This window comes from Podarcis filfolensis (genome assembly GCF_964270895.1).
Source record: "Podarcis filfolensis genome assembly, chromosome: 14".
NCBI lineage: Eukaryota > Metazoa > Chordata > Lepidosauria > Squamata > Lacertidae > Podarcis > Podarcis filfolensis.
Window position 1 is genome coordinate 19,951,754 of NC_139616.1, and position 24,312 is coordinate 19,976,065.

At 45.4% G+C, this 24,312-nt stretch overlaps 1 protein-coding gene across 4 annotated transcripts in view; it reads left to right on the top strand.

Annotated features, from left to right (window-relative positions):
* The window catches only part of PCSK6 (proprotein convertase subtilisin/kexin type 6), a 102,656-nt gene that overhangs the window by 49,277 nt on the left and 29,067 nt on the right, over positions 1-24,312 (top strand). For all 4 annotated transcript variants that reach the window (XR_014541637.1, XM_083586400.1, XM_083586399.1 and 1 more), the window contains exons 7-12: positions 6,325-6,497; positions 7,714-7,926; positions 9,085-9,185; positions 12,831-12,934; positions 15,134-15,251; positions 22,672-22,860. Coding sequence is in view for 3 of the 4 variants with exons in the window: in XM_083586400.1 (XP_083442526.1) it covers positions 6,325-6,497; positions 7,714-7,926; positions 9,085-9,185; positions 12,831-12,934; positions 15,134-15,251; positions 22,672-22,860 (898 nt within the window). In the remaining variant the exon portion in view is untranslated. The remainder of the gene's footprint in view (positions 1-6,324; positions 6,498-7,713; positions 7,927-9,084; positions 9,186-12,830; positions 12,935-15,133; positions 15,252-22,671; positions 22,861-24,312) is intronic.

The window sequence follows — 24,312 nt, forward strand, 5'->3', positions numbered from 1 at the left end:
ACTGTGTCGGATGTTATGTGCTTGGGAATTAAGGTGATGCATTTCTCGCTTTTATGCGTGCCCCTGTTAACTTTAATAAGCCTGATTCACAGGCAATGGCAGGTTGATTCAGAGAAAGAAAAGTCGGGAGTGTGGGAGGGGTAAGGCAGCTAGCCACAGACCAGTTTTAAACTGGAATACTTGAACTGAGCCTTCACCAGACATGCGAAAGAAATTGTGTTAGCTTAAAGTAGGGCCCTAATGTCCCTGGGTACACCAGATCCTTTCTTGATCTTTCAATGTTATTTATTTCACTGCTTGGTTGTTTTAAAAAAGTCCTCAACGTGGTTCAGTTCGCAGGACTGAATGTGGATTCTAGCTATATTCAGCTGGATCATGGCTAGAATCCTTCCCAGGATTGGGAAAAACCTGCAGTCAGGGTTTCCAATTGAAGAGAGGATTAGGTACATAGGAAGCTGCCTTATACTGAGACTTCTTCTATCTAGTTCAGAATTGCCTGTACAGTGGTGCTTCAGGTTACATACGCTTCAGGTTACAGACTCCCCTAACCCAGAAATATTACCTCGGGTTAAGAACTTTGCTTCAGGATGAGAACAGAAATCGTGCTCCTGCGGCACGGCAGCAGCAGGAGGCCCCATTAGCTAAAGTGGTGCTTCAGGTTAAGAACACTTTCAGGTTAAGAACGGACCTCTGGAACGAATTAAGTACGTAACCCGAGGTAGCACTGTACTATCCTTTCTCAAGCTTGAGCCCCCAGATGCTGTTGGACTACAACTCCCATCATCCCTGACCACTGGTCCTGCCAGTTACTGATGATGGGAGTTGTAGTCCAACAACATCTGGGGACCCAAGCTTGAGGAAGGCTGGTCTACACTGACGGGTAGTGGCTCTCCAGGGTTTCAGGTGGGACACTCCCAGCCTTACCTGGAGATGCCTGGGACTGAATCTGTGATCTGCTGCATGCCAGGCAGATGCTATACCACTGAGCTGTGTCCCTTTCCAATGCAGTTAGAATCCTCCCTGCAGTTCAGCACACAAGTCAAGAGAAGAGAAGATAGGTTTGGAATCAGTGCATGTGTCCCAGTTCTCTCTACCCAACTTGAGCCCTCATGCTTGAAGCAACTTCCTTTCGTTTTTAATCCAAGATAAACTCTGCTAAAAGTCTCAAAATAGTTAAAACAGCTATGGATTTGTCCTGAATAAGTTCACATCTATGCTGCTGGGAGAGAGTTGAGTTAACCCTTCCCCTTGTGCTGTTTTCCTGATCTAAATCTCCCACCTCCTGTGCCCAAGTTGCTATTTGCCACAAGCAAAACCACAGCCTGGTAGCAATGCAACCTATGTGGGCATTCCTAGCTGTTTGCTGAAGCTCACAGTGTCCTAAGTAATGGCACCACCAGCCCATTCATGCCAAATCCATATATCCTGTTATAAAGATTCTCTCTAAAGGGATTTCCTGTAAATAGCTATGAAAGCAATCGGTGGTGTCTGGATCTGTGAACACAGCCTTGATCCACCAAACACTCAAGGCCAGAGTGACTGAAATGGAGGTTTCATCCTCCCAGGTGCGTATCTGCAAGTCAGTTTCAAAGCTGAGTGCATTAGCATCGCCTTTCATGAAGAATAGATGTTCAATCCCTCATTAATGTCAGCAGTGGACTCCTTCTCTCATGTCAAAAACAGTAGAGGGTGGCCATCAACATTTTGGAAGGATTTGGCTGGCAGATGTTGGCAGTAGAAAGCTTAACTAAATGAACCTTTGGGCTGATCTGGCGTGGAAATGTTTATGGTCTGGCTTAATTGGGTTTGTAATAGCATAAATGCTTTGGCGAAAGGATCAGACATTGATTGATTTGGTTATTTCCTTCTGTCTTGCTCATGTGACTTTATCCCCCTATGGAAATTCGAATACCACTCTTCTTTGTGTTGCTTTCCTGTTAGGACCAGGGTGGGGAACTGGATCTGACTGGTCAGTTGCGTCCTTATCTCCTACACACCCACCCATGGACCATGGGCCAAGTTTCATAGGTGGGTGGGGCCAGCCACCTGTTAATCACCTGATATCAGGTGACCCGTTTTTGCCTGTCTGGACGATCAGCTGATGGTTGGAGAGCTACAATTCTCAGAGTGGTCTAGCAGCCACTCTTTTTTCCCTAGTGAACTGTAGGATTGCAGGTCTGTGAGGGGAAGGGTGTGTGTCTCCTATTAACAGTCAGCACCCTTAGCAAACTACAGTTCCCAAGATTCTTTGAGGGAAGCCATGGCTGCTTAAAGTGGTATGATGATGCTTTAAAAGCATAGTGCACATGTGGCCTAACTGAGGAGATCTATGACCTGTCACAGGACCATCTCACAATGGCTGCCTGGTAATCGAATTGCCTCCCCAACCTCCTGCTGGTGCCAACTCATGTCTGTTTTCTGGCACCGATTGAAGACAGTTCGATTCCTCCAGGCCTTTGAGCAGACCTGCATCTGAATATTTACGGACTTGCGACAGATGGATGTGTTAATGATACGTTTTGAGTTTTATTCCCCTTTTATGTTTCCTTTTATATTGCTGTTATCTGTCCCTGAGCTCACTCATGATGAGCGGTGGAATACAAATTTAATAAATAAATAAAATGTGAGATGAATTGTTTTGAGAGCCAGCTTGTGCGATAGATTTGTACATGACAATAAGAGCTTTGAAAGAGGCAAAGGGGTAGCTCACCCTGTAGAACAGGAGGCCCTTAATCTCTAGGTTGTGGGTTCGAGCCCCACGTTGGGCAAAAGATCCCTGCATTGCTGGGGATTGTGCTAGATGAACCACATGGTCTTGTCAGGAGCCGGAGTCAGGAGTAGGTCAGCAATAAAAAATACCGGTGTGGGTGACGTCAACTCTTTATTCAAATAAACAGTGCAGGCCTAGTGATCACTGCAACTCTTCCCAGTAGGTCTTGCCCCAATGTGGCAAATGTGAGGACTGAAGGTGCCCACCTCCCCACCGCACTCTGAGGCTTCTCCCCTGGTTCCTTCTTTAGCTCCTTCATCTTGTCTCTCTTTGCTCTGCCTTCTTCATTTCTCTGTGTGTTCTGGGAAACCAGGGAGGAAGGGGCCTGGTCCCAGCAAGATGGGGAGATTCCCTGGCTTCTTCAGCAGCCTGCCCCCACGCTGCCTCTTGGTATTCCTCGCCCCGTTGCTGCCTCTCAATCTGGACTGCTGTCTGCCACAGCCTCTTCCTGCTCACTAAACCCTGTTTCCTCTTCAGCTTCGGACACCTCCTCCTCCCAGATTGCTTCCTCCTCTCCTTGTGACCACTCATCATCGTCTCACCACCAATCCCCGGGCTCTGAGCCTTCTTCCCCACCACTCCTCTGCATTCAGCCAGTCTATGACATGGTCCCTTCCAACTCTATGATTCTATTATTCTGTTTTGTCTCTGGTCCAACATGTGGGTTTGTAAGAACATAAGGAGAACCCTGTTGGATCACACTGCAGACCTATCTAACCTTTCCTTTTAGCAAGCATCCCCAAACTCAGCCCTCCAGCTGTTTGGGGACTACAGTTCCCATCATCCCTGGCCACTGGTCCTGTTAGCTAGGGATGATGGGAGTTGTAGTCCCAAAACAGCTGGAGGGCCGAGTTTGGGGATGCCTGCCTTTTAGCCTACCCTTTTAGAATTTTTGCCACCTGTTTTTCTAGTATATGTTTGTTACCATGAGACCTTGAAACTTGTTTAAAATAAATAAATAAATTGCAAAATGTAGAATCTTCAGAATGCTACTAAACTCCCAAACGTATCATGTGTATCTCCCAACTGTTGCAGCAGTCACGGATTATAGATTTTTCCATCCCGAGTTTGTGCAATCTTTCTCGTATCTCCCTTTTCCCTTGACCAGCTGTTCTTGTTAGGTGGCAAGGCCCGGCAATGAACTTTTTGTATCAATAAACTTGCTGGGAAATGCTTCTGAGAATTCAGCTCGAGGGGAGGTTGTTGCCAAACAACCTTGCTCCATTCCCATTATATTTAAGAGGTATCTTTGCGAGCAGAGAATAATGTTAGAAAGGAAATCCATTTAAGTTGACTGCTGTCTACCACGTAGCTGCAACCTTAATTTTATTTCTGTCTCTCGATTTTTGTTTTTCTTAAGTAAAAACGTACGGAAAAATAGATACGTCATGAAAAAAGCAAAAGAAAGAAAAAAAGGCTCCATGCCTTGCTATATTAAGCTCAAAAATTATAATCCACTGCACTTCCTTTTCTGCCACCCACAGTAGCCCTCTATAGTGTGATAAATAATCAACCTTTCCTCTTTACAAAAATGATGAGTCAAATGTCCCAAAACCTTGAGATTGCCTCATGTGCATATGAGAGTTATATATATATATATATATATATATATATATATATATATATATATATATATATTCGAGGTTGGGCACTCTGCTGTTTGTAATTTTGTCTTCCTGTTTGCTTGGCTGTATTTCTGTCTGTTTGAAAAAATATTTTCAACTGCAAGTAAGATTTTGGGTGCAACCCAACACGAGCAGCTGCTGCATGAATGCCATTCATTTTGATCAGGCTTGTGCTGGAGGCTTCCCAGCGGATCGTGCCCCTTCTCATCCTCATCCAGGAGAGCTAGGGCCAGTTAATCGCTTGTTCATGTTCAAAGTCAGCCTCGGAGATTTAGGACCCCCCCCCCCGGATTTCACTAACAAATGGCTTTAGCCCCCTGTAGAAATTCCATAAATCTTTTGGTTTCCTAAATGAAGGAATGTATCTTCCCGCCACCCCCAGCAATTTCTTATTTATTCTAATTTTTGAAGGCGTCGCCTGAGGCATACCAGAATTAGGGACAAAGCCATCGTCTTTTCAAGTTGCAGATATGGCCAAATTGCAATTTGCCTGTGGTTATTCAAGAATTGGAAATCGTATTACTGGGAAGCATTTTATCTGAGGGCACTTCTGAAGACTGTGTGGAAGCTGGATCTGGTCCAAATTTCAGGCTGTTTCTATCTTAGCATTTTCTCTGGAATGGTCATTGTTAGCTCACTCAGTTATGGTTGGTTGACTTTTATTATTGCAGCCTGTAGACCAAAACTAGGAACATTGCGGTCCCTCCTAAAGCCCTGTTCATCGAGCATTCGTCCTGATTTGCTTGCACAAAGCTCATGCAGGTATTGGATTATATCCGGTCTTTATTAAGCATCCGTTGTGATTTGTTTGCCAGGCAGTTGTACAACAATGAACATTCGTCTTGCATTTATCCTTATTTGTTGGTAGGCTGGTTATACATCTTCTCCTTGGACATTCATTAATCCCACACTTTTCAATGCTTTTCCCTGTCACTCTCCAAGACTGATTCTTTTAAAAAGTGGATTTTTTGCACTAAGGTGCCAGGCAGAGCCCATTAATCCACTTGAACTGTACAAATCTAAAATTCTGGTATGTGCTTGAATCCCTCCTACAAAATAGTGACAGTCTGGAGGCACCCTGCAGATAAAGATACAACTACTGGCCTTGTTTGCATATAGTTTGTTAAGCCTCAATGTGGTTTCTTTGAATGACTGAACCCAACCCATCAACTTAACTGTAGTTTGTTTTCCATCAACAAAGCACAATGTGAAGTTTTTGGCTTATGAACCATGGCTTGTCCACTGTGGTTGGGCCAAACCCAACAGCTTTGCTTAACCGTGGCTCGTTTTGCTACCCCATCCCAGATGCTTGCCAAGCTACAGAGCAACAAGGCAGCTAGAAAACAAAACCCAAGTGTTGGAGAAATCAGCCATGCTTTGGTTGCTTGTATTCGTGGCAACTCATGGTTTGTTGAACTAAACCATGGTAAGAGCAACTCACCCTGCCTACCTGTCTGCCTGCAAACTTTCCAGCTTGCTTCTGAACTGCCAGCCCAGACAGTTGAAGGCAGTGGTGAAATGCCAATTTTGGGTGTAGAAGACAGCAGTGTAGTAGCTGCCATTTGAAGAAGAGTTCTGTGTCATCTGGAAGTGGCTTTCATAGTTTTGAAAGAAAAGTCACTTGCGTCACTGGCTTTGTGTCGCTTTTTCCTGTTGTGCCAAGAAAGCTACTTCCAATATGCAGTTGAATCAGCAACTTTGGAAGGGGGGGGGGGCGAGAGAGAGAGCGCATCCAAAACAAGCTGGCAAACTGAGAGCACAAGTTGCAATTGTTTTGGGCCATTCAAGATTGAAAGCATCTTTTCATGCCTCAGAACAAAAGCCTTTGATTGCAGTCCTCCAGCTCTTCTGGAAAAGAAAAAAATGGGGGGGGGACCTTGAAGCTTAACGCCTGATACATATTTTTTTTAATTTGGGGGGTGCTTTTAGGCATTCGGATGTTAGACGGTGACGTGACGGATGTGGTGGAAGCAAAGGCGATTGGCACCAAACCTGAATACATCCACATCTACAGCGCAAGCTGGGGCCCTGACGATGATGGACGGACAGTCGATGGGCCTGGCCCTCTGGCCAAGCAAGCATTTGAGCAAGGCATTAAAAAGGTGTGGGGAAAATGCAGCGCGGTGTGGATTAGCTTCTTCTTGGGTGTTTTTCCGTTCCGCATTTCACATAGGGATCTTAATGTTTCTGGCTGCTTTGGCAGGGGGTTGCCAGCCGATTTCTGCCTTCTCCAACCTCTAGTCAGCAGCTACCAACCACAATGACGATGCCTAGCCTTCAGAGGTGGTATGCCTCTGAATACCTCTGGGCACAGCTCTGAATCCCTCTAGGAATTGCAGGAAGGCAGAGCTCTGTTAGGTCAAGTCCTGCTTGAAGACTTCCCATGGTCACTGTGAGAGCAGGATGCTGGACTAGATGGGCTTGCTTGATCCAGCAGGCTCTTCTTATGCTCTTCTGTTCATGTTCTTAGTATCCTCCAGGTGTTTTGTGCTATAACACCCATGATGGGAGTCAAAAACACCTGGAGCATCTATTCAGACAGTCACTGAGCGCTGTGCCCCTAGCCCAGAGTTTGCAAAGTGGACAATTTTGGGCTAATTGTTGGGAGGGTGGTGATAGCCTGCGGCAAGTACACCCCTCTGAGCTTGGGAACCCCTTACTCATTGAAGTATAGGTCCTAGAAAACCAGCTGCCAGTGGAAAACATACTCTGTCGCAAGCCTGCGAGACAAAGTTTTGAGGCGACACCATACTGCAGCAACCATGTTGAAAGGCAGAAAAAACCCCAGACAGTTGTTAGTAGCCCTTATTTTCACTGAGAGTGACCCCCCCCCCCTTGTGGCAACAGTGGGACCCACAAGAGGGAAGTTGCGGAAGGAAGTTGTGGAAGAAGCATCCTTCCAAAACTTACCGTATTTTTCGCTCTATAGGGCGCACCGGCCCATAGGGCGCACCTAGATTTTAGGGGGGGGGGGAAATAAAGAAAAAAAAATACCTCCCCCCAGCCCCAAAGAGCAAAGAAGCCAAGACATCGAGTGGGATCCATCCCGCTGGCTGTCTTGGCTTCCGGATAGCTGCCTGAAGCCTGGAGAGCGAGAGGGGTCGGTGCGCACCGACCCCTCTCACTCTCCAGGCTTCAGCGAAAGCCTGCATTCCCTCCATAGGATGCACACACATTTCCCCTTCATTTTTGGAGGGGAAAAAGTGCGTCCTATAGAGCGAAAAATATGGCAAATCTTATGGAGATGTAGGAATCCGGGCCAGTGCTAGCCAATGACGTATTGCTTTGTGTTACCATTTCCTCACTCCAAACACTCAGGGCCGTAGAGGAAGGGGTTCGATATTTGTCTGGGCCTCTGGGAATGGCGGAAGAGAAGGGGACCACTGCTCTTGCGATGGATACACCAACAGCATCTACACCATCTCCGTCAGCAGCACCACGGAGAACGGGAACAAGCCGTGGTACCTAGAGGAGTGCGCCTCCACCATTGCTACCACCTACAGCAGCGGGGCTTTCTATGAGCGGCAAATTGTAAGTAGACGGCGCAGCCAGTTTAATTTGACTGCCTGGGCTGTGGGAAAGTTTACCCCCCCAAACCAAAACTTGGGATGTGAGTTCTCCAACTCAAGCATCCCTGAGATTGACTACAGGTGTACCTTGGAAGTCGAACGGAATCCGTTCCGGAAGTCCATTTGACTTCCAAAACGTTCAGGAACCAAGGCACGGCTTCCGATTGACTGCAGGAAGCCCCTGCAGCCAATTGGAAGCCGCGGAGGTCGTGGCGGATGTTTGGGTTCCAAAGAACGTTTGCAAACCAGAACGCTCACTTCCGGTTTTCGATCGTTTGGGAGCCAAAACATTTGGCAACTAAGCTATTCAAATTCCAAGGTACGACTCTACTGGAGTCAGAACTAGGAATTAGGATGGAGCAAATCCTTCATACTTTTGAAGGCATGAAGTTCACTGGGTGACCTTGGGCCAGTCACTCACTCTCACGCTAACCTGCTTCGCAGGGTTGTTGTGAGGATAAAATGGGGAAGAGAACTAAGTATGTCCCCTTGAGCTCCTTAGAGAAAAGGTGGGATATAAATGCGATCCATCAATCAGGAGATGCTCAGTGTCTACCTTGTAAAATCTTGCTCTGACTTACTCTTGGGGGCTACAGACTGCCTTGGCCTTGGCCAGCTGGGCACAGTGGAGGTTGGTCCATTATGACAAATGGGTCCCGCCCCAATAAGTGTCCGTCTGCCTTCAGCCAGCACCCCCCCAAGTGCCCGCCTTCCTTTTTTCATCGAGTCCAGAAAATGGCACTGACTGTCAGCTTCGCCCTCCTCCTTAGTCTCAGGGTTGCCCTTGTAGAACTCAAGCAGGGAGAAGGGTGCAAACAAACCTGGAATGAGCCGGCCCTGCTTGAAATTAGCTCTGCCGCCACCTGCTGTTGACCTCCCCACCTTCTGCCCTTCCAGTCCCAGTGGGCCTGAGTGTGAACCGCTCTGTCACCTCCACTCCCTGCTAATAGTTGCACTGACTTTCTCATTTTATCCTAATGATTGCCATCAATTTGAGTTGAATTAATTTTAATGAAATGATTTTAGAATGTTGTATTATTTTATTGTTGTTAGCCCTGAGCCCGGCTTCGGCTGGGGAGGGCGGGATATAAATAAAATTTATTATTATTATTATTATTAGGTTACCACTGATCTGCGGAAACGTTGTACAGATGGACATACTGGCACCTCTGTGTCTGCCCCCATGGTGGCAGGGATCATCGCTCTGGCTCTGGAGGCCAAGTAAGAGCTCCGTTTCTTTCTCTGACAGTTTGTAGATTTGTTGTTAAAAGCAAGAGTCTGCTCTGGGGAGCAGGACACAGGGGAGATGGAACGTTTGAGGAAGGCAGCACAACAAACCATTGGTTTTCAAGTGTGCTGCTTTCCATGAATTGCATATAATTGCTTTCTGAAGTTATGTACAAGAGCATAAGAAGGAGCTGCAGATTGAGACTCTCGTAAGCCTGCCCTCCAGATGTTTCAAACTACAGCTCCCATCTGGGCAGTCTTGGGCCGATGACAGATGTAGCCCAAAACATCTGGAAGGTACCAGGGGAAGGTTCCTGTGGTGCCTTAAGCAGAAATGAACTGTCTCTGATGCCCTGGGCCAGCTGGAGCATACCAAGCTGTCACTGATGAAGTTTGTCTGCAGCCTGGGTAGCTCAGTTGGTTAGAGCATGGTGCTGATAACTGCAAGGTTGCAGGTTCGATCCCCATATGGGACAGCTGCATATTCCTTCCTGCATTGTAGGGGGTTGGACGAGATGATCCTCAGGGTCCCTTCCAACTTCATGATTCTATGATTTTGTTGGTTTATTTTATTTTACAAAATTCATATACTGCTTGATTGTAAGGGGCAAAAAACCCTCAAAGCAAGAAAGAACAAGGCGATGAATTCATCAGTAAAAACAACTATTTAAAACATCTTTTTAAAAAATGATTGAAAAAACAAGATTACGACGCACGTCAACTTTCTACGTGTCTGGATGGACTTGCCTAAATCGTGAACCTTCTCATTGAGCAGTACACCTTCCCTGGATAGGCTTGCGTGGAACCCCTGAAAAGCACTGCCCCATCTTCCACTAAGGGGGCAGGCATCAGCTTCCATAACTTTGCTGCATCTTCAGTGCCACAAGATGTAGTGATAATGGTCACCAACCTGGATGGCTTTCAAAGTGTGTTAGAAAAACCCTTGGAAGATAAGGCTACCAGCAGCTCCTAGTCGTGATAGTGCTATGCTCCCTACAGCATCAGTGGCTCTGGGTGTGTCTCTGAGTACCAGTTGCTAGGAGTCACTAGCGGGGAGAATGTTGTTGCACTCGGGTCTTGCATGTGTTCTTCTGGTTGGCCACGGTGAAAACAGGATGCTGGACTCGACGGGCCTTCGGTCTGATCAGGCAGGGCTTTTCTTAAAACCTCTCTCCCTGGTTTCTTTTGCATAGCAATAGACTTTTTTCCAGCTTTGTTTTATTTTTAGATTTAGGAGGGGTGGGGAAAATGAACCCCCCGAGCTCAGACTGCTGACTACTTTTAATACTCCCATGCTGTGACTTTGGCTCTTGTCGCTAATATATTGTCGGCTGCTGTGAGCTCACAGCGGTCGAGACGGTTAATTTGTTACATTATTGTGACTGGGGATGTGGAAGTGTCTTGCCAGCACAAAGAGAGCTGGCAGCAGTGGCCTCGCTCCCCACGCCCTGCGTTTTGGGGTGGGTTGGCTCAATTCTTAAACACTTGTGTGAACGCAGTTTGAAAGGAGTGCAGTCTTCGTGACCAGTACATTGGAGAAGGTTAAGCCTGTAAATTTTGGAATTGTTTAGCTCTTGACATAAAATGCACCATTAAGTACCCGGGATCAGGCGCGTTAAGCGATGCTGAGTGCTGAGACGTTTCCTTTTTTATTGCCGGGGAGCAAATGAATTAACATTTTCCTGTTGCTAAATGCTTTGCTATAATTACAAATCCTTCTCTCCAGGTCAGGGAATGGGGAAAACTTTTCACCCAGAGAACTGCATAGGCAGTAGTGGAGCAACCCAGGGTCACAGGAATCCAAAGACCTATTGCTATTTCTGCAGCAGGGTCCCCGTCTACAGCTTCCTAGAGCTGCCGAAGCATCTTGAAAAAGGGAGCTTTTTCAGCCACTGGATGCTCCAAAGCTAAGAATTTAGGAACACTGAAAACACAAGGGGCTTCAATTTCAAGAGAATGGTGTACAAGTTATTTTAAATACTTTGTGGAAAACACAACTTAAGTCACCCCGGAAAAAGTTATCGGAGCACTCTGCATCATTTCCTATGTGTGTGCACTGATAATAGTAGATCTGGTCAAAAGGCAACACAAGACCTGCACTGATCGTTGCAGTGCATCTCCAATGATTATTGTATAGTTAACAGATTATTGTATAATCTTAGAATGGGTGATAGGGCTCATAGGGATAGTTCCAGAGGCTGTGTGAGAGCACAGGTTGGGGCCAGAGGCAAAAATAAGTGCAACGTTGGATGTGACTCTGACCTTTGAATGGAAGCTACATTCAAGCCTTGCAAAAGCCAGAGGTTTCTATTCATGCACGCACACCTCTCTCTCCATCTAGGCAAGCAAGAGGCATTGTCACAGCTGAAGAATGCATTTTGGGTTTCCGACCAAGCAAAAGCACTTGAGGAAGGCGTAGAGCGGTGCTTTTCAAACTGTGTGTCACGACATGTTTGTGTGTTGGCTGCCGTGTGTTGGTGTGCCGTGTGAATGTTCCCCACTCTCCTCCTGGGGCTGGAAAGGGGTTAGTTTCAGCTCTGGATTGATAGTAAAACTGAACTACTGTGTCGCGAAATGATGCAAAACTGAATAGCTGTGTCGCGAAATTATGCATGTCTAAAAAGTCTGTCGCCAACATGAAACGTTTGGGAAGCTCTGGCATAGAGGGCCAGGGAGGAAAGAGGGGCTGTGGCCTAGAGACTGTGTCCAGAGGGCCGGATATAGAGCGGATATAGGGCCTAAGGTTCTGCACCCTTGCTCCAGGCACTTTAAGGAACACCTGCTGGGCAAAAGCACCACAGGACCATGTGGCAGCTTGTAACTGGAATTCTTCTAAATATTTTGGCTTATACACACATAAACACATTCTCAGAGGCAAATATTTAGGGTGGCCAGACTATTTAAATCGAAGAGGTACATACCAAAATCTTCATACAAACTCCACTTATCTAGCTGGTATAAACAAGCACTTCCATTTTGAACCCATGACAGTGGGGGGGGGGGATTGCTTGAGTTACTTATTGGAAACCTATTCTATTACTTTGATATTCCTCTATACTAGGGCTTGCCATCCTTTTGGGGGTCACTGGACACATTTGGAATTTGGATCAAAGTATAGTGCGTGCCAGTCACAAAATGGTTGCCGTGGGAGCGTGGCACAACACAAAATGGCTGCCACATCCAGAACAGCAGAAAAGAGACTGGACCACAAAATGGGTATAGTCATGCCCCATCAGTAGGGAAAAGATACCTACACCGCTGCCGATGCACACAGAAGGAAGCTCTTTGTACCCTTCTCTGTTCAGAACAGATGGTAGGGTGGGTGTGCAATCCTGATGTTCTATGGGGGCATATTTAAGGGGTAAGTTCAGTGTAGGAGAGACTGAGCCTGTGCAAAAAGGAACTGAGTGGGAAGAGCAAAGAGTCTTTTGTGAAGTCTTCATTTCTGAGAGGATGTTTACTGAGACCTTTTCATGGGCACCGTAGGAGATACTGGCAATGCTTGCTATATATACTGACTGGTGTTAGAGGGTTTTCTGCTGTTGCCTTAGCCTTTGCCTAGCCATTTCAAAACCCTACCAACAGAACAAGAGAGATGTTGTCTTATCCTTGGCTTGTTCTTCCTTCCTTGACTTTTAGCCCTTTGCTGACCTGGCGAGACGTTCAGCACCTTCTTGTTAAAACATCTCGACCAGGACACCTCTTGGCCCCCGACTGGAAAACAAATGGAGCTGGACGTCGAGGTGAGTTAACATGCATGCTTGGGGGCTGGGTTTGGTTTCTGCATTGCTGCATGGAGGTGCGTCAGCCAACAAATGGGGACAACACTCTGCAATAGCTGCAGTCTTTGGATCGTCTTCAAGGAACAGCCCAATGTAGAGCACATTGCAGTAGTCTAAATGTGAAGAAAGCATTTATCCTGCACCTGCCTGTCCTGGCCATTTGAAGCTGGCATTAAAAATGGCAAAAGTTCTTTCTCTGCTGTTGAAGTTCCATATTTCCAATGGTTAACAAGATCGCCTACAAAGATCGCCTTGTGGGTCCCAAGTCTGTGTGCAACACATTCTCAGTTAGGTTCCTTCATCTGAATGCTCAAGCCATAGCAGTTGCAGTCTATGTACACTCCTACTTTTTAGAGGAAAACCTTGCCACTAGGTGAGAAACCTGTATGATTCTTCTGTTTCTTATTCTTAGCAATGCATCTCCCCACATGGCGCTTGTGGGATTAAGTTATAAATCCAAATCAATATCCACAGAGATTTCTGAGCTGGAGATCTCATGTATCCATTTCAAATAGCTCCTTCTATTACTTGCCCCACAGACCTGCCAAGAAAAATGATTATTGGTTGTTCGGAGGTCTGATAATCCCCTTAGAAGCCTTTTTTATCAATGGGTATTTGTGAGCTCCTGTCTGTTGCAGGAGACAAAATCCAAGCAGCGGTGACAGATGCAAAAGCAAATAGCATTTTGAGAAGGCTTAACTCCTACTGGATTGGAATAGTGATTTGATGTGGGAAATCCTGCCTTTTTCTGTTTTGTTTCATTTTGTTTTCTTAGTTGTGACAAAAAACTATTGCAAAGGTGCAAAACAAGCCTGTGTCAAAATTAAGTTCTACCTCTGGGATTTCCTTTCAGTGACTTTAAAGTAATCCTTACAGTAAGACTGTTGGTTACTTCTGAAACAAAACAATCTGTAGGTTCTACATTATTTTTCCTCCCAGAAACTGTTTTTATTAGGGATGGGTATGTATGCAAAAGGAAGTACCTTTCAATTGTGTGTGTGTGTGTGTGAGAGAGAGAGAGAGAGAGAGCGCATCAGATAACAACACTAGTTTTCCTTTGCAGTTTTACAGTCAAACTGAAAATGCTCAGGTTTTATCACAGATACTGGTTAACTTCTTTAATATAAAAATACATTACCAAAGTCTGATTTGGACACATGTTGCAGATGTGTCCTCACAGGTTAATAGGTGGGCTGAGTCATATATCAACTGTTGTGTCAGTTCAGTGGCCCAAATCATTTTATTTGTCTGGCCTGTAGGCAGAAGAGCTTGTATAAACATTTAAGATGGGCAAAGCAATGCACACTTCATAGGAAGTTAACACACTCCACCTTGATTTGACATTAATTTCAACCACATAAAAAACATTGAAGAATCAATTATCAATCCCCCGCTTCAGATGGTTTCCAATGGTCTCTACGCATTACAGCACAGCTGAAACCTCAAAGTAATTATTGAAAAAGGTGTAAGTTTTGAAGCCAGGAATGTAACAGCTAGAAAGCCTTTACAAACTTTTTCAAAATTAGCAAATGTGAAAACTGCACTTGCAGTCTTGCATTTGTGGAATTCTTTGCTCTGCACTTTGACTTTAATTCTGATTCCTATGGTGTTTTGAGCATACGAAGCTGTTATGTTTTTAAATGTGTTGTAAGTCACTTGGAGACCTTTGGCTAACAAATGTCTAACAAGCCTAAATAATAATAGTAATAATTAATAATAGGACAGTATGGGATATTAGAGACAAGTCTATGAGGCTGGCTTTATCTTTTGCATTTTGCCTCTGGATGCTGAGCATGACATTAGATATCTGGTTCTGTTCCCCATGTTTATTTTAAATGCTGTATTTATTTCTATCAACAATTTATATAACAATACTGTGGCTTCTAAGTCATGTATGCAAATCATTTATACAACATTATTTAAAACTAAAGCAGAGGAGGGATCAGAATATCTAAGCTGATGGCACAAAAAGTGCAAAATACACAACGTTTTGTCGGTTTTGAATGGAGAAAAAATAAAGCTGTTCTTTTGTGAAAGCGTTGCACAAACACATGAACAAAGCCCACAAGGTGCTGGGGCAGGGGAACAGTTTTGAGACGCTGTGAAAAACAAGGGTTTGTTTAATAAACCAGTGAATCTCTGAGACACCTGTCTTTTCAGTTAGCCATTTGTATGGATTCGGCCTGGTGGATGCAGAAGCACTTGTTGTCGAGGCAAAGAAGTGGCGAACAGTCCCCGCTCAGCACATTTGTGTCGGGACCTCAAATAAGAAGCCTTGGTGAGTGTTTAAATGTGTGTATCGGAAGTGGTAAAATCACTATCCTGGCTTCCTGGTAAGTAGCACACTGTTGCTTACCTGTGGAAGGGGAAGGGGGGAAGGGAGGCAGTCAGTGCAGTGCAAACAAACCAGTGGAACAAATTTAGCATGCCCACTAGTGCATTTGCACAGTGTTGACCTTGCCCTTTTGAAGCCATCCGAGTTGGTGGCTGTGTCTGCTTTCTGTGGGATTTTGTTTCATAGTTCAATAATGTACTGCATGAAATAATTTCTTTACGTGTCCCAAATCTTCCAACATTCTTTATTGCATGCGTATGAGTTCCAGTGCTATGAGAGAGGGGAGAAAAAACTTTTTTATCTACCAACTTTCTGCACATCATGCATAATATTATAAACTTCTATCATGCCACCTCTTGCTCGCCTTCTCTCTAAACTAAAAAGTTCGAAATGCTACAGCCTTTCCCCGTAGGGAGCACGCCACACTGCAACATTTTGTTGCAGGGCCCACTTGTCAGTAATAAATCTCTCTCTCACACACACAAAACAGGGTACGTTTTAGAATGGAAGTCCAATGAGTCTGAGAAACACTGGCAAGAGATGAAAAGCTATATCACCCCTGCTGTGGTTTAACAGGCTTCCTTGTGTGCTTTGGCTCATTTGCAGTGTTTATAATCACCCAGTCATGGAGTTGTCTGGAGTTTGTTAGTACAGTTTAATGTGTTTACTCCTTGTGAGGCTGCAATGACAGATCCATTCCTAGATCTCCTCCAGTATTTCTTCCCTTCACGCATTATGGTTGTTGTTTTTTTACATTTCACCCCCTCCCCCCTTTTAAAAGTTTGTTTGCTGCTGGTATAATTTGGTGTGGCTTCCATGTTGACAACTGTTTCTAATTACTGAACTGCATAACCTTTTTCTGAACCTTGAGGATGACTGGAAGTTGGTTCAGTTTGGCCTTGATCCCTCCCTTTCCCCTTCCACCCATTTCGGGGTGGGGATAGGTTACAACAGAAAACACACACACACACACACGGAATTTATAGATATTGCCAAAAGATTCTGATTTCTGTGATCCTGAGGCGAGTGTTTCTTAAGTGTACGTTCACAGGCTGTGGCTAGACTACAGAGCCAGTGTGATGTCATGGTTATGTCACAGCCCGTCCCAGTTAAGGAAGACATGTGTCTGATAGTTAACACTTTATTGGCAAGAGAAACACTTTCAGTAGCTTCCATGGTGCTCTGGATACACATGCACACATGCTTCTAGCCTCTTGGTAGCTGGCCACAGGTCTGGGCCCCTTGGAGCAGTTGCAGCAACAGTGGGACCCCTCTCCTCCTCTGGGTTAGGTACCTTCCTCTGACAGCTTGCCTGCCCGCAACCTGAGGCTTCTCCTGCACAGAAGTCATCACTGCTTAATAATAATAATAATAATAATAATAATAATAATAATAAATGCTGCCCATCTTACTGAGTTGCCTCAGTCATTCAACAAAAAATAGTAAAAACACAACATCAAACACTAAAAACTTCCCTGAACAGGGCTGCCTTCAGGTGTCTTTTAAAAATCACAGAGCTGTTTATCTATTTGACATCTTCTGGGAGGGAGGGCGCAACTACCAAAAAGGCCTGGTTCCTTTTCAAGCCCCTCCTGGTTCTAGGAGACATTGGGGTAGAGGAAGTGAGGAATCTACTGACCTGTCTCTTGTCCCTTTTCCCTCCGCCTCAGACTGCCTTGACTCTCCCTCTCCCCTGGCTTCTGCCTTGTGGGTGGCATCACACCCCATAAATCACTGGTCCCCTCTCCTGGGTCACTCCCCTGCCTCAGCCACACTCTCTTCGGAGCCCTCCCCCCAATCTTTGAGAGGTTAGTGCTTCAGGTGAAGAGTGGGGAGACCTGGCTTCAAATCCCACATCAGGTATGTAGCATACTAGGTGACTTTGGTCCAGTTACTGTCTACCTCACAAAGTTGTTGTGAGGATAAAATGAAGGGAAGACCCTGTAGGCTGCTGTGAAGAGAAATTAAAATGCAGTTAATTCAACCTCCAATGGGTGGTTAAGTAAAACCAATACCCATTTAATAATAATAATAATAGTTCATTAATAAAGCACCTAAAATTGTTTGGCACTGTATAAAAACTAAAACTAACACTGGCTCAGTCTACCGGTTATGGTCTAAAGCCAAAGTAGGGAACCTCTGGTTCTTCTTCAGATGTTGTTGAACTACATCTCCCATCATCTCAAGGTAGGAAGGCCGACGGTAAAAAATAATAATGATGATGGGATTTGTAGTTTAACAGCATCTAGTGGTAGAGGGAAACAGTTTTCCCACCCTGATCTAAAGAAATACTTACTGTTTATTAGAATCCTGCTGTTCTGCTCAGAGCATCCAAACCAACGTTTAAAGCATAAATAGATACAATACACAATTAATTAAATAAATGACAGAAAGTTTCATGTTGATAAATACAACTTTAAAAGTGGCCATCTCAGTCTAATAACAGCAAGCAAAATATAGTATAAATTAAAACAGCATTTTACACATTAGTGTTTGTAAACCTTATAACTGTGAATACATTAGCATCGCGTTCATTTTTGTAAAACTTACAGTATGTGTACATATAACACACATTATCTCAGTGATCATTGCAACAACCCTGTAAAGTAGGTTAGGGCTATTGGGAAAGGGAAGGCTGAGCTTGAGATAGTGGTTTGCTTTTGTGTGTGTAGATGTGCAACTGGGTGTATATGTATATGACTTTGGCCATGCCCACATTTAACGTTTGTCCCACCCACCCTTGGTATGTGCCTCCTGGAAGGTTAACCTCATGGAAATGCAACCCTTGGCTTGAAAGTGGTCCCCCACCCTTGCAGTAACGCATCTCCAGCTTTCCTTGTGTTGACTAAAGGCATCTGGAAACTGGTGTTTAACATTTGCTGGAATCTTACAGTCTGCAGCTGGTCAATGAGGATAACCTAATTTCCTATCCTCCTCCTCTCCTACCCTGTGTCAGTATTTTCCCCTGTGGAGTGAGGTGGTTGAGGACTTGGGTCTGAGGCTTAATTCAAGCTGATACTCTCCAGTGGAACTTGTAAAAACAGGATGGAGTTTATAGCCCAAGCAAGTAGCTGCTCAATAAGAGGCTGTCTGATTGCCATGATGGTGATCATTCAATTCAAAATCCTTTATTAGGCATAGCACACCACACATTATCAAACAAACATCATATACAGACTGTATAAAATACGGTGATCATTCATTCCATCTCTATACCACTTTCTATTTTAAGGCTGGAAATCCCAAAGTGGTTTACAACACATTAAAACTTCAAATAAAACAATCCAGAATAAAACAAATTCAAGCTTCAAAATATTTCAGATCCTTCTCTAAGTGACATTTTGCTTTCCCCACTCCTGGACCAGACCCCATTCACCCAGGTGTCTGATGAGCAGTCATCTTGGATGGATAAGCGTCTAGAAGCATGTTTGAGTCAGGCAAATAAGCAAGGAAGAGGTGTTATCGCTGTTGCAGGAGACATTCCAGCAAGGCAAATGTGGTCAGTGAGAGTGCAGAGCAGGTTTGGTGAGGAGTGTAGCTTAGGGAGAATCCTGAGGGCCACACAGAGAGGCTTGGAATGGTGTATTCGGCCCCAAGATTCCCCACCCCACAGCAGGTTCACATAGAAAGAAGATTTTAGCTGAACTTTAGGAAGCATTCCTGATGGCACAAGTTGTTCAGCAGTGGACCAGACTGCCTCAGAAGGTGGACTCTCTTTTGTTAGGGGACTGTGCAAGTCTCTGCTTAAAAACCTCTATCGGGAATCCTGTAGTAGTCGGCTCCCTGTATAGGCTGGGAGTTGGACTAGATGACATTGGAGAGACTCTTCCAACTTGATTATTTTAAGCATTACAAGCCAGACAGAATTCACTTTGTATGACATCCTAATGGTGAAGTATATTGTTTTCCTGAGACTCCCTGAGGACAGATTCCATTATATTCATGGGGAATCTAGGTATTGTAGTGGCTAAATAGAAGAGGTAGCTGTGTCGCTGTGTCCCTCTCATAAACACTTTTGTCTGGCTCTAGAAATCTGTTTTATTTATTTAAAAATCCTCTCCTCCCTTCCCCTCAAAGTAGTCATCTCGAGGTAACAGCAAGTCATAAGAACGGCAGGCATATAGCAATAAGTTTGCCTGTAAAAGGAAGAGAAAATCTAAAGATGTTAAAATGCTGTTCAGTGAAGTTAGTATTAAGAGCAAATAAAATGGGCTGTCAAAATAAAAATGACTTAATCTGCTGTCAAAACAATGTAAGTATTACTGTCGCCCACATATCTTTGGTAAGGGTATTTCATGAATGAGGTGCCACCACTGAGAAGACCCTGTCTGTTTGCCACACCCTCAATCTCTCCCAATGCAGGCATTCAGAAGAGGGTCTCTGAAGCAGATCTTAATTTTAGGGGAGGCCCATCTGGGAGGAGACTGTTCTTTAGATGCCGTGGTTGACCAAAGCTGTTAGGTCTTTTAAAATCTGGAACTGGTTCCTTGAACTAAGCCCAGAAACTTACTAGAAGCCAGCACAGATCTTTTAAGATGGGTGAAAAATATTCAGATATGGTGTTGGCATGGGAGTTGTGATCTACACACAGAGAAATCTTCATTGTTCAGACGTCCCCATTCCTTTTAGCAAATGAGTCAACTCTGTATGATCATTTCTGTATAGCAGGTTATCAGGGTAATCTTGTGATCCTCCAGATGCTATTGGACTCCAGTTCCCATCAGCCCTAGCCAGGATGGTCAATGGCCAGGACTGTTAGGAGTTGTAGTTTGGCAGCATGTGGAAGGCCACAGGTTTCCCACCCTTGCATCACAGGCTTGTCCTTAAGCACTCTGTTGTTCCAAAGGGAAGTCCATGCGTGCAGGAACATATGGGGCTCCAGTTCGGGAGGTAAGCCCCGCTGACTTCAGTAGGAAATATTTCCACACAATTGACTGAGAATCTGGCTGAAAAACATTGCTTTCTTGGCCTTATGCGATTTGTCGGTGTTTGCGATCAGGATGCTAGAGCTGATGCTTGCTTAAACTGAAAGTCGGGAACATTTGGCCAAAACAGCTTCTTTAAATCAGTTCATGCTGCATGCAAATAATGTTTTGAAGTCCCCTTGTAAAAATCCTGTTCTCCCCGGGAAATGACATCACTGTTTATAGCTTTCATCGATTCTCCCTTTATGACTAAGGCGAAATAAAAGACCGGCGATGTAATCCCCACGAGTCTCTTCCACCATATGCTGAGAAGCGTCCCTAGAGCAAGTCTGGGGACTGGTGAGCAGCTTCCTCCCAATAAATTAGGCATTAACAACATGCTCCAGACCCTGTGCTGGGAGTTGCTTCATTGCTGGTGGGCGGTAACTGTGTAGGAGAGACGATGGTCTCTGAAAGCACGAAATCCTCGGCTGAACGAGATCCAAGACTGCTGTCGAGATTGGATTCTCGCTTCAAGAAGGCTGTTAAGAGCAGTTGTAGGCTGACCCGTTTTTTGTTTTTTTTTGTGAACTAAAGTGGCAGTTCCAAGAACCAAGTCGTCAGCATCCCCACCAGGCGAACATACAACTTGGTCTCATGGCACCAAATGCAGCCCCTTTGCTGTAGCTAAGCAGGTCATGGTCTGGTCTGTGCTTGGATGGGAGACCACCAGGGAATGGCCTATGTGACCTTGAGTTCCCTGATGGAAGAACAACAGGATATATATGCGCTTACTAAATAAATATAAATACATTTTAAAAACCCTCTAGGCTGCAATACAAATTGTTATTGGAGCAGCATGTGGTGGAGTTTGGCTAACTACAGTGGTGCCCCGCAAGACGAATGCCTCGCAAGACGGAAAACCCGCTAGACGAAAGGGTTTTCCGTTTTGGAGGTGCTTCACAAAACGAATCTCCTATGGGCTTGCTTCGCAAGACGAAAATGTCTTGCGAGTTCCTGCGGGGTTTTTTTCCTCCCCCCCCTTTTTCCCAAGCCGCTAAGCCGCTTATCAGCTGATCCGCTAAGCCGCTAAGCCGCTAATGGGCTTGCTTCGCAAGACGAAAAAACCGCAAGACGAAGAGACTCGCGGAACGGATTCTTTTCGTCTTGCGAGGCACCACTGTACCAAAATGTGCTGGTCCCGTAGGTTACCCGAGAGGCGAGGTCCAAGTCCGGTCCATGGTCAAAGGTGCAACGTGGAGGCAGTCCATAGTAGCTGAAGATGGGTGCAGGGCAGGGAGTCAGATGAAGTCAGGAACCGGCAAGCAAGCAAGCAGAGAGCCAGGGCAGGGCAGGGCTCTGTCAGAAAAGCAGGACAGGGTTCAGGCAGGAACTAGCAACCAACAATGTTGCTCCCACAACTTGGGACTGGGGCTGGCCGGCTTTTATCTGCCCCGAGGTATAGGGCGGCCCGATCCTCTAGTGACTCGCCTCTCCTGGCCTGGAGGTGAGCACTCCTCCTGCGGGAACTTAGTTCCCTCCGCCTCTCTGTCCTGAGCCTCTGTAGCTCAAGAGAGGCTGGAGGGTTACCGGACCCAGAGGCAACCTCCGTTTCCTCTGACGAGGCTGAGAGTGGAGCACCTGCAGGCAATGGGTCCTCCATCACCTCAGGAGCCAGAGCAGACTCAGCACCTGAGGACCCAGCACAGGTGAGGACCCTTCAGGCTCATGCCCCAGCCTCGGCTCAGCTGGTTCTGGAGGCGGGGAATCCTGTGCAGGCTGGGATCCCTCAGGTTCAGCATCCGAGTCCGAATCCCAGGCCATCACACAAAATGTCTAAACTGTTCCACTTTGACTTAGGGCAAGGCTGGGGAACCTGGGGCCCTCCCTTCCACATGTTTTTGGACTCCAATGCCCATGAGCCCCATCCATCATTGCCGGTAAGCAAGGATGATGGGAGTTGTAGTTCAGTGTGATTTGGCAAGCGAGAACAAGTTCAGCTCCAGCTCAGAACGAATGCTGCAGGCTTCCTTGGCCAACGAAGGAAGAAAGGAAAGCATGGAGTCCATATTATAGCTGTTTTTCCAGCAGAGAATTGGGAGGTAGAAAGAGAAACTGGCAAACCACCAGAGCTGGGTGCCACCTCTCTAATGCACCTTGCCATGTATAAAAGAGCTGGAAAAGATAATAGAAAGGGGCTGTCTAAATGAACGAAGGCTTGGAGCCCATTTCATAGGCTGGGGATGGGCAAACTGTAGCCTTTCTAGATATTATTGGACTCCTATGCCTATCAACCCCAGCTAGCATGGCCAGTAAGCAGGGATAATGGGCAATGCCATTCAGCAACATCTGAAGGGCCAAAGATTCCCCAGTCCTGATTTAGGGTAAACCTAACCTGTCAGGGTTCTGGACTGCTGACCTCTATTTCCCGTTTATTCCCTTTATTTCCCGTTCTCTAGGTTCATCCCCACCAACAAGACGGTGCGGACGGCAACTCTAACTAACGCCTGTGTGGACCACCCTGACCATCACGTAGCCTATCTGGAGCACGTCATTGTGCGGGTTTCTATTGCACACCCGCGCCGGGGAGACCTGCAGATAAACCTCACCTCTCCTTCTGGTACGAAGTCCCAGCTCCTGGCTAGAAGGTGAGCCGTCACACAGATGACCTCTTGAGAGTTTGTAGCCCAGCTGGACTGAGGTTGAAAAGGCATTCTGGGTCTGCTCCTCATGAATGCCAGTAGGTGGTACAGGGTGGGGAGAGCTTGGATTTTGCAGGTGGGATTGCAGCTCTACTAGGCCTGCCCATTCATAAGCCTATTTTGGCATTAAATGGTATGGATTGTATTCAGTGGTTGGGGGGGGTGTCCTCAGAGGAGACCCATTGAAATTAATGGACCTAAGTTAGTCCTGGCCATTAATTTCAGTGGGTCTACTCTGAGTAAAAGTTGGTTGACTGCAACCCTATGTAAATAAATAATATAAAAGCCTTCCCAAATTACTCAAAAGTTTAATAAATATATTATTATTACATTTATACCCCACCTTTCCACCAAGAAGCCCAGTGTGGTTCTCTCCCTCACCATTTTATTCTTCACCCATTGAGCTTCATGGCTGAATGGGCATTTGAACCCTGGTCTCCTGTCACACTAACCACTACACCACACTGTCTTTCTGCAGTTTAAATTTTTTCCCCTGTTTTAATACTTTTTTCTAAATCTGCATTATGCACTGTATTCTGTTTCTGTATTTCATCTTTTATGCTGGTTTATTCTTTAGTGGTTTGCATTTTGTTGTCAAGCAGAGTTGTTTCAAGGTTAGAGATTGTGAGTTGGTTTCTGGGGGGAGTTCCTCAAAAAGCGGGGTAGACATTTTGCTCTTAAAAAAATAAAGAACCAGGCAAAGGATTGAGAGGGGGGAGAGTAGAACGTGACCTGCCCCAGCAAGACTGCAAGCCCATGAGCTTCTAAAAAAGACCTGGAGTGCGTGGGTTTATTTATTTCACTGAAAAGTATTTCTTAACATTAAAAAAAATAAAATCCTAAGCAATGTGCGATGACACAAAACATAAAAACACAAAAACAATTTAATTACAGTGAAAATATTTTTTTAAAAAACCACACAAGTTCCAGTCTTATGCAGGAGAAGCCTGTGCAAAAACATACACACAGGTCCTGCCTTATGAACAAAATGTGTTCTCTGGAAATCATTCATTAGGTGAGCGTTTGCATAATGAGTAAATGATTTCTGTTCACATAACAAGTCAACAATTTCCACTGATTCCTGACCACAGAATCTGCAGTGTGTACAGTCATACCTCTGATTGAAGTAGCTTCAGGTAAAGTATTTTTGGGTTGCACTCCGCGGCGACCTGGAAGTAACGGAGCGTGTTACTTCCGGGTTTCGCTGCTCGTGCATGCGCAGACGCTCAAAATGATGTCACGCACATGCGCGGAAGCGGCGAATCTCGAGACACGCAGTCACGGGTTACGCTCTACTCAGGATTCGAATGGGGCTCCAGAATGGATCCCATTCACATCCAGAGGTACCACTGTACGTGTAAGGAGCTTTGGGTGCTAATTCCTTGTGTTCTGATAAGT